This window comes from Sturnira hondurensis, unplaced genomic scaffold, assembly GCF_014824575.4.
Source record: "Sturnira hondurensis isolate 20B ecotype Veracruz unplaced genomic scaffold, ASM1482457v3 Scaffold0005563, whole genome shotgun sequence".
NCBI classification, from domain to species: domain Eukaryota; kingdom Metazoa; phylum Chordata; class Mammalia; order Chiroptera; family Phyllostomidae; genus Sturnira; species Sturnira hondurensis.
In genome coordinates this window covers 939,393-953,001 of record NW_028078194.1, presented here as the reverse complement: position 1 = coordinate 953,001, position 13,609 = coordinate 939,393, and the positions used below count along the sequence as shown (strand labels likewise).

General features: G+C 37.7%; 1 protein-coding gene across 2 annotated transcripts in view; it reads left to right on the top strand.

The window, feature by feature from the left end:
* The first annotated feature begins 9,344 nt into the window (after positions 1-9,344).
* RNLS (renalase, FAD dependent amine oxidase) overlaps positions 9,345-13,609 on the top strand; it is a 256,885-nt gene continuing 252,620 nt past the window's right edge. Inside the window, exons 1-3 of one of the 2 annotated variants that reach the window (XM_037047284.1) lie at positions 9,345-9,543; positions 10,329-10,434; positions 11,050-11,192. In XM_037047284.1, coding sequence (XP_036903179.1) covers positions 9,426-9,543; positions 10,329-10,434; positions 11,050-11,192 — 367 coding nt within the window. In that variant the 5' untranslated portion in view covers positions 9,345-9,425. Of the gene's footprint in view, positions 9,544-10,301; positions 10,435-11,049; positions 11,193-13,609 lie in introns of both variants that reach the window. The other variant, XM_037047283.1, reaches the window with a different exon arrangement.

Here is a 13,609-nt window from a genome sequence, read left to right as displayed (position 1 = left end):
AAAAAATGCCATTCTCCTCATCTTTCCCTAAACAGGGTCTATATTTTGCAAACTCCCAAAAACTGCTGACTGAGGATCAGGCATTTACTTTAGCAAGTATCTGGGGACTTACTGTTATCCTCCCCTTTGGGTCGCTGATGGGTCTTGGCATAGTCTCAACTACTGGGAGCCACTAAGAACAAAAATGGTGGTTTGGGTAATCACAAATGTCAGAAAAATAGATTATGGGCCAGTCTGACTCATGAGGTTAATCACTTCCCTGAGACCACTCTGTGCAGACTAGCAGAGTTAGCTAAAATGACTATTTTAGCTAACACACAGAAATAGTCGTTTTAGCTAATACACAGAAACCAACAGAGAGAATCTAGAAAAATTAAAAAACATGAATTTCAAACACAAAAACAAGATAAAACTCTAGAAACATATGTTAGTAAAATCAAGATAAGTGATTAACCTGACAGAGAGTTCAAAATAATAGCCATATATATACTCCCAAAGATCAGGAAAAAGAATGAATGAACAATATGAGGATTTTGAATGGAGATGGAAAATCTTAAACAGTACCAAACAGAAATCACAGACGTGAAACATATAGTAACTGAACTGAAATATTAATAGAGGGATCCAACAGCAGGCTAGACCAAGCAAAAGAATGGATTAGCAAACTGGTGTGTTAATTTTTGTGTGAACAATGACCTAGAGAACAAACAATGACCTCCTAGAAGCCCAAGACCAGGCAGAAGGGATATTAAACAAAATGATTCTGAAAGCTGCAAAATAATTTGCTATCCAAACAGCCTCAAGTTTCTGTTTGTAGCTTGCCACACAATATTGATTAAAAAATGAATTGGAAGGAGTTCTTCATGTGTTTTGACAATATTGTAGAACTTCACATCCATAACAAGGGCGTTAGAGGAAAGCTTCCAAATTTTGGTTTTAGAAGTTTTGATTACTCTAAGCCAGTTCAAAGAATTTTAGCTACAAAACCAATTTTGTTCTGAGGATAACTGCATTTAAATGTGGAAAAGATGGAACAAGTGCTTCAAGGGAGCAAGAAGCCAGATGTGGTGGTGATGATCACAGGGATATTAGATGCAATGACTGAGGTCCTGGTGGTACACATGGAACAGTGGGTGATGGAATGATGGATGGCCAGGTTAGAAGAGGACCTCCTCCAAAAGGTGGCATAGCACAGAAACTTGGCTCTGGAAGTGGAACTGGGCAGATGGAAGGCCACCTCACAGGACAGTGTCAGTGAAGCCCCACTATTGGCAAAGTCTTGGCAGGGGTACGACTTCACGGTGTTTGCAATTTATTAATTGTTTTGGCTTTGGAATGTAACACAGCTTTTTGATCATTTCTTTGATGTGAAAAGTATCCTTTGGTTTTGAGGTGAACATTATTTCCTCAATTTTATGACAACTTCACATTGTTAATTTACAAATCTAGAGTTGGAGAATTAAGGACTGAGGAATGACCATATCTTAAACTAAACTATCTACAACAAAAGGAAGTTTTTAAAAGGACATGCCCAGCTGAATTCAGGACCTTGGAGTAAAAAAAAAATCCTCTGCTTCACATTTTGTTTAATTGTTACTGTTTCTGCCTATTAATGTTGGGAACACAAATAGTGCCATCAGAAATTCTTGCTTTTTTATTGGCTTCCTTCACCCCCCAAAATACAAACCAGCAGGAACTGGTTATGCAGGCATCAAAATGCACTAACGTGTACTCTGAACTCATTAACATTGAAATTTGCAATGGGAGGCAGCAGGGGGAAATTATCTTATCCTTTTTTCCAGTAGAGAATAGTTTGAGAAATGATGAGAGCATTTCATCTGCTTGCTGTGACCCGTGTGTTTACACATAAATCTTAACATATCTACAAGTATATTCAAAAGTAAATAATTTAGTTTGAACTAAATAACAAAAATCAAAACTTTAAATACTATGATCTTCAATACTAGACCAGATTAGTATATAACAGTTTTCTATCTTTCTCTCTTCATCACAGGGATGGCCGACTGCTCAACAACCTCCTCCTCTTCTTTCTTTCTTTAAACTGGGTATAGTGAAAGTTGTCTTCACTGTATTTTTGTTCTCTGGTAATGTAATAAGCATGATGTTGCCTTCCATTAATACATCATTCCAGTCTTGCCAGTAATTTAGTACAGTAGAATGTATGAATTGCTGTGCTGCAAAGTGAAACAACTGCAAAATGTTCAAAAAATTTGTGAAGTGTGTAAAAATTACAATATTTTTTAAATTAGTAAAATTGACTTTAGTGAACAGCTTTGTGTTCTCTGTGGGACAGAGCCTGGTGTGTTTGGGAGAGAGTGGGAAAGAGGCAGGTATTTGAGTAAGTTTCTTGTTGACTATTTTTTTAGCATGAATGTGAACACAGAAGCAAATCACCTGAGAGGTGCTTGGAAAAGTCAACCAACTTGATGTACATTAATAGTGACATTTAAAAGCAGTCAGATTCCAAAAATAGCAAGTAAACCAGTAGTACAAATGCTGCAATTTTCAGAGAAAAGAACAGCAGATTTTAAGTGTTTGCATTTTCTTTTTGGGAGGCAGAGATATGTCATTAATTTAGCACAATTCCTGAACTGATGTCTGCAGCCAATAAGTCTGGGATGACATCTTTTATTTTTGCATGAATCTCTAAACAATTCTGTGAACAAAGTTTATAGCTGCTAAAATATTGTCTGTCTTTATTACAAGTTCCAGTAAACTGTAATATGGCAAAGGACACTCAATTTTATACTTCAGTACATATCAGTTTCTTATGTTTCGAGCTAGGAGTAGGGTCAATAAGTATGACCATTAAAGCTTGTGTGACCACAAAAGATGTCTTGGTAAAAACAAAAATGCACTTGACATGTAGCAAACTAGTTTTGAATCATGAAAGTTGTTTGCTATTTAGTAAATTAGCAAATGATGCACATATTGTGTTTCATGTACTGGGTAATATAAGTTAAATTAAATCTATCTTTTTTCTCCTTTGAATGAGGTCTTCCATGTTTGAGGAAAAGTCTTGCCCTACTGCATATATTTTGTGGACACAGATACGTAATTGTTTCCATTTGGGGGGATTTAAAGGATACTTCTTTGTCCTGATACTTCTTTGTCCTGTTTAAAACATTTTTTACACTTTCTGACATACAGCACTTGAAGTTCTTATCAGAAATTAATTTTGAGTTTTGGAAGCCTTTATCTAACTGCTTTTGAATGAGTGGTTTATTGGCAGTGTTTTTTATAGAATATCTCTTTCCTTTACTCTTTTATTTCTTTTTTCTGTTTCATATATCTAAAAGTTCTAATCCATGTTATGCCCTGCCACTCACAAAAACTGTTGTGGCATCCACAAAATGGTACATGTTTAAGTGAAATAGAAAATTAGAGCACAGTAACATTCAGCTTCAGTTTTCACATTCCATGATTAAAACATTAAAACATCACATGGACAAAGTTATATGGTGATTGTTAACCAGCTGTACTGTTCACTTTTAACATTTGTCCCCTTTCCATTGAACCACAGTAAAAATAGTCATCTACTATTACTGTAATTTGCTGGGGTTTTTTTTATGGTAATATTCTATCCTTATGACACTATTGTAACCATCTTGGCTTCTGTAGGTCTAATTAGAAGACAATGGATTACCATCTCTATTGCTGTAACGTTGTTAAGCATTATATACTAGCAGGATCTAGTTTAATTGTTTCAAGTGAAAAAGTATTTTTTCAGCTTTTATTTTGAATATGCTTGGACTAAAGAAACAAATGTCTGCATATATAGGTAATTGCCAGGGCAGGGCAACCCACTTCTCCAGGCTCTGTGTGGGGTGAGGTCTTGGAGAGGGGACAATACTACTGCTTGGCTTCTGGAGGTTTGCCCAACACTTGCCCTGTTCCCAGTCACTTTACCCACTTCCTGTATGCTACTGGCACCTTTTTAGTTGTTGCCCTGGGGGTAAATCCCAGCATTGGTGGGTCTGCATACATTCTAAGTCTACTCAGGCCCTTTCAATGACATCCTGAAAATCCAGCAGTTTCTCCTGCTACCCCAACCCCCACTGCTTTTTACAGTCAGAAGTTATGGGGATTCATCTTCCCAGCACTGGAACTCTGGGCTTTGCGTTCTGGCCTGGGGCTGGGATCACAAGCTTCTAAGGCATCCCTCCTGATTTTTATCCAAAACACAGTGAAAGTAGAAATGCCTGATCCACACCACTGCTGCCTCTCTGTGCCACACTATATCTCTGCACCTCTCCACTCATCTCTGCAACTCCACCCCTTCTACCTGCCTGGATGAATGTGGCTTCTTTATATCCTTGGTTGTCAGATTTCCATGCAGCTCGATTTTCTGACAGGTCTGGTTACTTGTTTTGAGATATAGCTGTAATTCTCTCTGTGGTTGCATGAGGAGGAGAAGCGTATCTACCTATGCCTCCATCTTGACCAGAAGTCCATTTTAGATGTATCTACCTAAAATTATTCCTTAAACATATTATTTGAGTTAAGGCAGAACCTACTTTCTTGTTGTTTTCATTGATTGCTTCAGGATACTGCAGCCATTTAAATACTTTTCTCCTTTAAGCCCTTTCACATATTTGAAGATAAGTATCTTGTTCTCCTGAAGTCTTCCCTAGGCTAGAAATCTCTATCCTCTCTACCTGTTCATATAAAGTAGCTTCAGGCCTGTTTACCATCCCGGTCATTTTGTTGGAATGGTACTACTTTCTGAATGACCCTCTTAAATGTGGGATCCAGCACTGAGTGTAGGATTCTAGATGTGGTCTGGCCAGTCTAGAGTGTTGGATTATCACTTCTCTTGTTCTGCATATTATAATTCATTAATCATAGCACATTCTCATATTTACTTTTTGTCTTGACATATCTATTATACTTTTAATGCATAGTGATCAGGGTCAACCAAAATTCCAAGCCTCTTTCCTTGATCCAGTAAAATCCGTTTTTATTTATTTATTTAATTAATTAATTTTATTTATTTATTTTTAGAGGGGAAGGAGAGAGGGAGAGAAACAGCAATGTATGGTTGCCTTTTGTGCATCCCCTGCTGGTAGTTAGCCTGCAAGGAACCAGCCTGCAACCCAGGCATGTGCCCTGACTGGGAATCGAACTGCGATCATCTGGTTCGCAGGCCCGTGCTCAATCCACTGAGCTACGCCAGCCACGGCTTAGTAAAATCCGTTTTTAGATACAAGGGTTAATGGTTTCAATATCCTTGTCCAATTTTCTTTTGATTAAATTTGTTTCAGTGACTGCCCATTAAAATACTTAAAATCCTGATTATAAAATAGCCCCATGGAACTATTCATCTTGTTTTTACTTGATCTAACGCTACTAGATATGCCATTAAAATTATCTAAATTATCAATAACACAGTTAAGTGAAGATAGAACTGTACATCACACTAGTAGATATCCTCTGCTGACTGCCATGATCTATTATTACAGTCATATTATAGCAGTAAAACACTCTATGAGAAAAGATATTTAATATTGCAACCATTCAACTCAATAGCAATTCACCATATCTCACTTTTAAGTACTGTCTTCAAAAGGTTCATACAACTTCTAGGCCAAAAGTTAGTGAATTCTCAGTTTCTGAGAATTCTAACTTTGATTCTAGTCACCAGGGATACTAGCATTTAATATAAAAATGTCCCTGCCCTCTTGGTTCTTAAATTCTAGTAGGAGAAAGATAATAAATAAGTACATGGGTATAAACACAAAATAACTTCTAAAAGTGACTGTCATGAAGAAAACAAAACAGGTTAATGGAATAGAGTCACTGGGTGGGTGTTTTAGGTCAAGTAATTAGAGGAGGCTTCTTTGAGTGACTTCTAAACTTGAATTGATTAACGGAAGGAGTCAGCCTTGCAAAAATCAGGACTAGGAAAGAAGTCAAAGGGAAAGGTCAAGGTGACTAGGAAGAGTAAATACAAGTACATCTGTCCAAGCTGTTTTGCAATCTTACTTTTTATAGGTCATCTAGTTATCCCCAACTCCCCCAGAAAGATACATGTGGGCCCGTAGCCAACCATGGACCAACAAACCTAGAGTTATAGTTCTGGACTAATGTAACTTCTTCTGGAGGTTGGGAATGGGAAGTGGGGTGGGTGGTTATACCAATGCCTAAAGATCAAAGTAATGAGAAATCATAGTCACCATGACTAGCTCTATTCAGTTCTATTCTAGATGGTCACTCTATTCTAGATGGCCACAAGAATCCCAAATTCTGGCTGACTTTATAAAGAGCATATTGTGGATCAAAGGAGAAAAGCAAAAGAGAATTAATGCAAATTCAAAACTTTAGGAAACACATGTCAACAGTTCTTAAGCATAAGTAAAGGTTTACCACTTCCACAAATTAAGTGGAAAATCTGAGCATGTTCTGAAGGAAAATAAAAGAATTCAATTTAGCTATAACACAGGGCATATGAAGATTATCAACATAAGATATAAACAGGTTGGGGAAATGTCACTGGATACTTTTTATGCCAAGCAGTTACATTTGATTTTGTATGAATTTGAGATCTACTAAAAGCTTTTGGGGGGTTGGTGGTGTGACCGACCTCAAAGCTTGGTACAGAACACAGAGTAGGAGTGGGAAGACCAGTTAGAAAACTATAAAAAAATTAACAATAATAATTCAGTTAAGAACTAACGACTGACTGAATTTAGGTAATGGTTAACCTGTTGGTGATCACCTTTCAGAATGCTAAATGCCCACAGTTGACAAGAATGAAGTAAAATAGGCATTTTAGTACATTTCTGGTGGAAGTGCGAATCAGACTTTTCTGGTGTACAATTGCATGCAACTGCATTACAAAGGAGAGAATGTCCAAAAGACCAGAGGACTAGCCCTGGCTGGTGTAGCTCAGTGGATTGAGCGCGGGCCTGCGAACCAGAGGATCGCGGAGGTTCGATTCCCAGTCAGGGCACATGCCTGGGCTGCAGGCTGGTTCCCTGCAGGCCAACTCCCAGCAGGGGATGCACGAAAGGCAACCATACATTGATGTTTCTCTCCCTCTCCTTCCCCTCTAAAGATAAATAAATAAATAAATAAAATCTTCAAAAGACCAGAGGACTGATAGATATGAAGGATGAGAAAAGAGAAGCTAATGAAGATGATTATGAAGTTTTAGAACTGATTGCGCAAGATGATCAATGAACAGAAATGAGGAAATAAGAGGAGATGGAGGAAAAGAACAGAACACATTCAAAAGACTATGAGGATCTGCCCTGGCCTCATCATACAAATATTCTGTAATCTTGGAAAAGCTCACTTAAACTTAATGTCTATATTAATGAATATAAAATGGTGGTGGCAAAGGGCCTTGAGATAGACTACCCTGAATACCCTTTTAAGATAGACAACTCTGCAATTTTAGAATGTTGTTGTGAATCATATTATTGAAGCTTTTAATTTCAGAGAAATGTCTTAAACTATAAACAACTAATAAGGTAGGGATTTATTATCTTACTATGTTTACATATTAGCTTAACTAACAAATAAATAAATAAATGGTTAGAAATATCTGGGTCCTTAAAAAATTGAAATTAATAGTATACTTCCTTTCATATTTCTCTGCAACTGCATATGTGCTTGTATCTATCTGTGTGTTTACAAGAAGCTGGGATTTTGCTAGTTTGTAGCCCCTTTTCTCAGATTATAGCAAATGTAGTTTTCCATATGTTTCTATATTCAAAATCATGTTTTTAAAGATGTTTTATATAGGTGTATGAATAGCTATAATCTACTCAATCCTCTGTTGATTGTACACATTCCCATTTTTAATAATATTGAGGTAAACACATTTTACCTACATTTTAATGTATATTTGTACATTATTTTCCCAAAATAAATGTCTAGACCTGAAATATTTCTTTTAAAGGGCATAGTTTTAATTTGATATATTTTAAAACTCTATTCCAGTAAACCTATTACATTTCCACCAGTAATAACATTAAAGTATGCTTTGTTAACACTCATGCCAAATATAGGCAAATAACATTTAAAAAAAGCAGTTCCCAAGAAATAGAGTGGCATCTCATTTTAATTTGTATTTGAATGCAGAAGAGTTAAATGTTATTTTTATGTTTTATATAAGCATATAAACACTTTATATGTTTATTGGACTTCTGTATTTCTGTTCAAGGATTCTATTAAATCTGGGAATATTTTCTTTTTGGATTCTCATTTGTGTCTTAAAGATTTTATATAATAAAATCACTAAACTTTCATCTTTCATAGGTGTTTCAAAAATTTGTTCACTATTGTTAGTGTTGTGTATTTTAACATACAAGTTGTAATGATTGTGCATTCCCCGTTTTTCTTCTCAATTCTACCTTTTATTTTTATGCTTAGAAATATCTTCTTAGACTATATATGTTCACCTGTATTTTCTTCTAGTTCTTTTATTGGATATATGTAATATTAATCCATCACCAGTTTAATGCATGGTGATTTCTTCATGATGTGGACAAAAAGTAGAACTTATAATTTGTAAATGTTTTCTTTGTAAGTGGCTACCATTGTCAACTTTCTTATTAGTTCTTATAGCTATTGTTTCCCTAGAGTTTCCTAGGTAAATTTTTTAAGTTTACAGTTTAGTGCAACTTAATTATTTTTTAATAGTTCATTGCTTTTTGTTATTTCACTCAGAATTTCCAGGACCATGTTGGTGGAGGGGGACCAGTGGTAATCTTTATATCCCTTACAGTATTTATAATATATTATGACATAGAACATTAGTTACTGAAGAGCTGAGTGATCTAAAGTGTTTCGGTGAATCAAACATCTTTCATCTTTCTAAATCCGAAATGAAGACGTTATCATTCCCATTTCACCGATGGGGAAACTGAAATTCAAAAAGATACATAAACACAAAGCCCAAGGGCTAGTTTAAGAAAAAAATTTCCTTGACTTCAAAATCTTTTTCTATTATGTGAATAGCGGCCATTAGGGCAGTGGAGGGAGGCTTGCCCTGGCGTCGCTGGAATGTCCCCTCAAATCCGCACTTTCAGATTTAGAATATTGAGAGCAAAGGCCCCATCAGGCAGTGCCAGTTACCCGATAGGCACGTTGGGCTGGGTCTTCGCGGTAGTCAACACCAGCCCGGGGTGGAGGCGGACTGTCACACTAACCTAAAAGACTTCCAGGCTTTTCTAAGCGAGGGTCGGACGGGAGTTCGCAGCTTCACCTACCGGCGCCAGCGGGGTTTTACGCCCCGGCTCCCTTCTGGGCTGACCTGCGTCTCAGCTCCGGTCGCCTCCTCTCTGCCCCCTGCAGGCCGGCCGCCGGGACTGCTCAGGGGACAGTGCCAGCTCGGTCTCGGCCGCCAGGCCAAAAACTGCAGGCCGGGCAGTGTCACCTCGGGGAGACAACGAGTCATGGCTCGGGTGCTGATCGTGGGCGCGGGGCTAACAGGAAGCCTGTGCGCAGCGCTGCTGCGGAAGGAGGTGGCCGGTCCTTTACATCTCGTTGTGTGGGACAAAGCTGGGGACGCAGGTGGGTCGACTAGTGGCCAAACGCGGGAAAAGAAGCCAGCGCTTAAGCCAGTCCCTGAGATAGCAAGGGCCTCACCCGGAAAAGTCTGGGGAAAATGCAGTTTATTCCGCCCCGGCGTGGTCCGGTCGGCGCGGAGTGCGCCTCGTCACGTGACCGGAGACTTTCGCTGCAGGAAGAGGCCTGAGAGGGGCCGAGGAGGGGCCGGCGACCCCGGCTAGGTTGGCTGTGCTGCGCCGGTACGCGCCAGGCCCCAGCTGCATGGACTTGATCCTGACCGGAGTTTGCCAAGCTTGGGCCTACCGCTGTCGCTGATAAATAGATTTTCGTCTTGGCCTGCCTGTGCCTTTGCAGCTTTCTCCAACTTATACGGATCCCCAAAAACCTATTGACCAAGACCTAGTGAAGATGTAGTATACAGGATCCAGTTATTCTCATGAATCCTGACTCAGACAGAGAATGAAAGCGTTCATTGATTGATTCATTCTGACATTTCATTCATTATTTTATTCATTCATTCCTTTCATTCAAATTAGTAGCTGTACGCACCAGACACGGTACTGAACACTGCTGTGTTATTCATGTGTCGTTCTTTAAACCATCACACAGTGACCAATTTTCTTTTAACTGTTTTCTATCAATGTTGGATGACAAAATCTAAAACTTCAAAAAAACAATGTTTTCTGATATAGATGTAAGGTTACCCATTTGGGGTAAGATGGGGTGAATAGCATTAATTGCAAAAGGTTATCCTAATGCAGAGACATTTTCCTGTGGATTAATTCAAGGGGGAAGAATGACCACCACCAGCAGTCCTGAAAACCCACAGAGCACAGTGGACTTGGGTGCTCAGTACATCACGCGCACTCCTCACTATGCCAAAAAACACCACAGGTGAGTTAGTTGAGGGGTAGAATCAGTCTTAACTAGCTGTATGATTTAAAAATAAACTATCCATATTAACAGGGTGAAACTTTGCTTCTTGTAACATAGTGAAATTACTTTGATATTATTTGTGATGTTTCAGCATTAAAGGGTTTACCTAGTAAAATGGGAAAACTGTAACACGTGCCTTAGAGTGTTGTGAAGGTCAGATGAGATGTTAGATGGAACAGAGTGAGGGTCCAGTAAATATGAATGACTGTTGGTGCTGAGGAAGAAGACGAAATAGCTGTGTTGGAAGTCAATGGTAACCAACTTAAATAAAACTGGTGTACTGAATAACTTTCAGTTCATCTTCACCGACTTTATTTACTTATTTATTTATTTAAAAATGTACAAGAAAATGGTCTTTTGATTAATGTCAGCAGAAGATGTATGGATTCTCGAAACATTTTTTTTCTTCCCCCAAATTATGTTTTATTAACACCAATCATACAATGAGTTGATCATATGACAACTTCTGGTTATTATTTAATATTATAATCTCTAAGGATTCTTGTGAGAGAATATGGTATGTTAGAGCGAATTATAGCATATAACTATTTTATATATATTGATTTATTTCAGTTTTTATGACGAACTGTTAGCTCTTGGCATTCTGAGGCCTCTGACCTCTCCTATTGAAGGAATGGTGGTGAAAGATGGAGACTGGAACTTTGTGGCCCCTCAAGGAATTTCTTCAATTATTAAACATTACTTGAAAGAATCAGGTGGGAATAGGATTTTCTCTGCCTTCTTTTAAAATTAGCATTTTAAAATGAAAATTATACACATAATTAAATATTAATACTGTAAAGACAATTATAAAATAGATATTCTCCTATTCAACATTCAATAGCTAGTTTTCTTCCCCTAAAGTAATCATTAATAACAGTTTCCAATGTATGCTTCCAGAAAAGTGTTTATGCATCTATCTATTAATCTACATGACTGTCTCTATTTATCTATTCACATATGTTTCTATTTATTCTTTTTTTAAACTTTAGATTTTAGATTTATCTAGGGCTATTTGCACGTGTTTGTAGAATATTTAGTTTAGCAGATGACACGATAGCTCCGCCTCAGTGAGACCCTGATCTAAATATATTTCCTTTACTTATAGAGCAAGAGGATAACATTAAACACAAAACCTTTTGATTTGCGGCACTGAACAATGATCTACACAGGGAATCCTTCAAAAGTTACAGTTAAGGATCCACTTAACTTTCCAGCAATAAAGCCCGGGTCTTCTGGCCTATTTGCTTGACATTCATGTTTTATGCCTTGAAATTTCTTTTGATTGAGTGCTTGGAGCTTGCATCGATTTTATTTTTCGGAGGTGGTGCTAGTTCTGGTGCCTGCAAAAAAAGCAAAAGAACAAATAAGGATGCCCTTTCCTCTTTTCTGGATTCCTTGGTTTCAAAGCTTGGGTCAAACAAAGCATCGTGGGAAGCTTCCTCAGGAAGCGTTTCCACAAAGAGGATTGGTAATGGCTGCACCACCATCTCCAACCAAGAATCAAGTTCTCTTTGCCTTCCTCAGTGATGCAGTTTTTGTCTGCACTGAGACAAAAGGTCACAGCCTTCTTTCTATTCTTGGTTTCTTCTAATGTGAAACACTTCCTAACTTTCATGTCAGAAAAATGCAACGTACTTCCTCAGCAACTTGCACTCCCAAGGCCATCTTCGATTCAGTGTTGGTTGCAAGGACACGGCAGGCGGGGGGAGGCAGGACGAGGAGTTGGGGGGCAGGTGTCGAAATGTCTAACGAGCATCCATCTCACAGCAGCAAGACCAAGGGACATGTTTATATTTATTGTTTTGAAAAATAGATGCTCATGGGACTTTTTACATAAATCATTCTATAATGTGTTTGGACTGTGTTGGTAATAAATCTATCTCTATTCTCTCTCTCTCTAAAGCAGTGCATTTAATTAGACATTGTTTACATTTCTTCAGATTTTGTCTGAGCCATTCTGAACTGCTGCTCCCTAGAACCTATTTGTAGGAAGTTATGGTAGACAAATGGATATAGATTTTCTCTATGAAATAGAGGAAGGCCGGGAAGAAAATTGAGTAAATATATAGCAGAAACATACTTGCTTTTGTAAAATGTTTAAACTTTAATATTCTGATATCCTTATAGCTATTTACTTATTTAAATTTTTATTAAATGTTGTAAGTATTTAATAAAANGAATCAAGTTCTCTTTGCCTCCTCAGTGATGCAGTTTTTGTCTGCACTGAGACAAAAGGTCACAGCCTTCTTTCTATTCTTGGTTTCTTCTAATGTGAAACACTTCCTAACTTTCATGTCATAAAAATGCAACGTACTTCCTCAGCAACTTGCACTCCCAAGGCCATCTTCGATTCAGTGTTGGTTGCAAGGACATGGCGGGCGGGGGGAGGCAGGACGAGGAGTTGGGGGGCAGGTGTCGAAATGTCTAACGAGCACCCATCTCACAGCAGCAAGACCAAGGGACATGTTTATATTTATTGTTTTGAAAAATAGATGCTCATGGGACTTTTTACATAAACCATTCTATAATGTGTTTGGACTGTGTTGGTAATAAATCTATCTCTATTCTCTCTCTCTCTAAAGCAGTGCATTTAATTAGACATTGTTTACATTTCTTCAGATTTTGTCTGAGCCATTCTGAACTGCTGCTCCCTAGAACCTATTTGTAGGAAGTTATGGTAGACAAATGGATATAGATTTTCTCTATGAAATAGAGGAAGGCCGGGAAGAAAATTGAGTAAATATATAGCAGAAACATACTTGCTTTTGTAAAATGTTTAAACTTTAATATTCTGATATCCTTATAGCTATTTACTTATTTAAATTTTTATTAAATGTTGTAAATATTTAATAAAACATTTATAATATTTTATAAATTTAAATATATAGAAACAGTGGTAAATAAGAGAAGTGGTTCCTCCCTCTGTTAACAGAAAGACTATGTATATACACAAAGGCACTTAGTAAATGCTAAGAATAAGAGCCTTATGAGAGAAGTATAGGAGATGTAACTAGTTTCAGAGGTGTGAGAGGGCCAGATGGGTCCAAGAAAGTGTCACTGAGCAATTGCTGTTTTCATGAGTACCTGAAAGGGAAGCAAGAGGAAACTAGGCCAAGAAATGAGTGGTGAT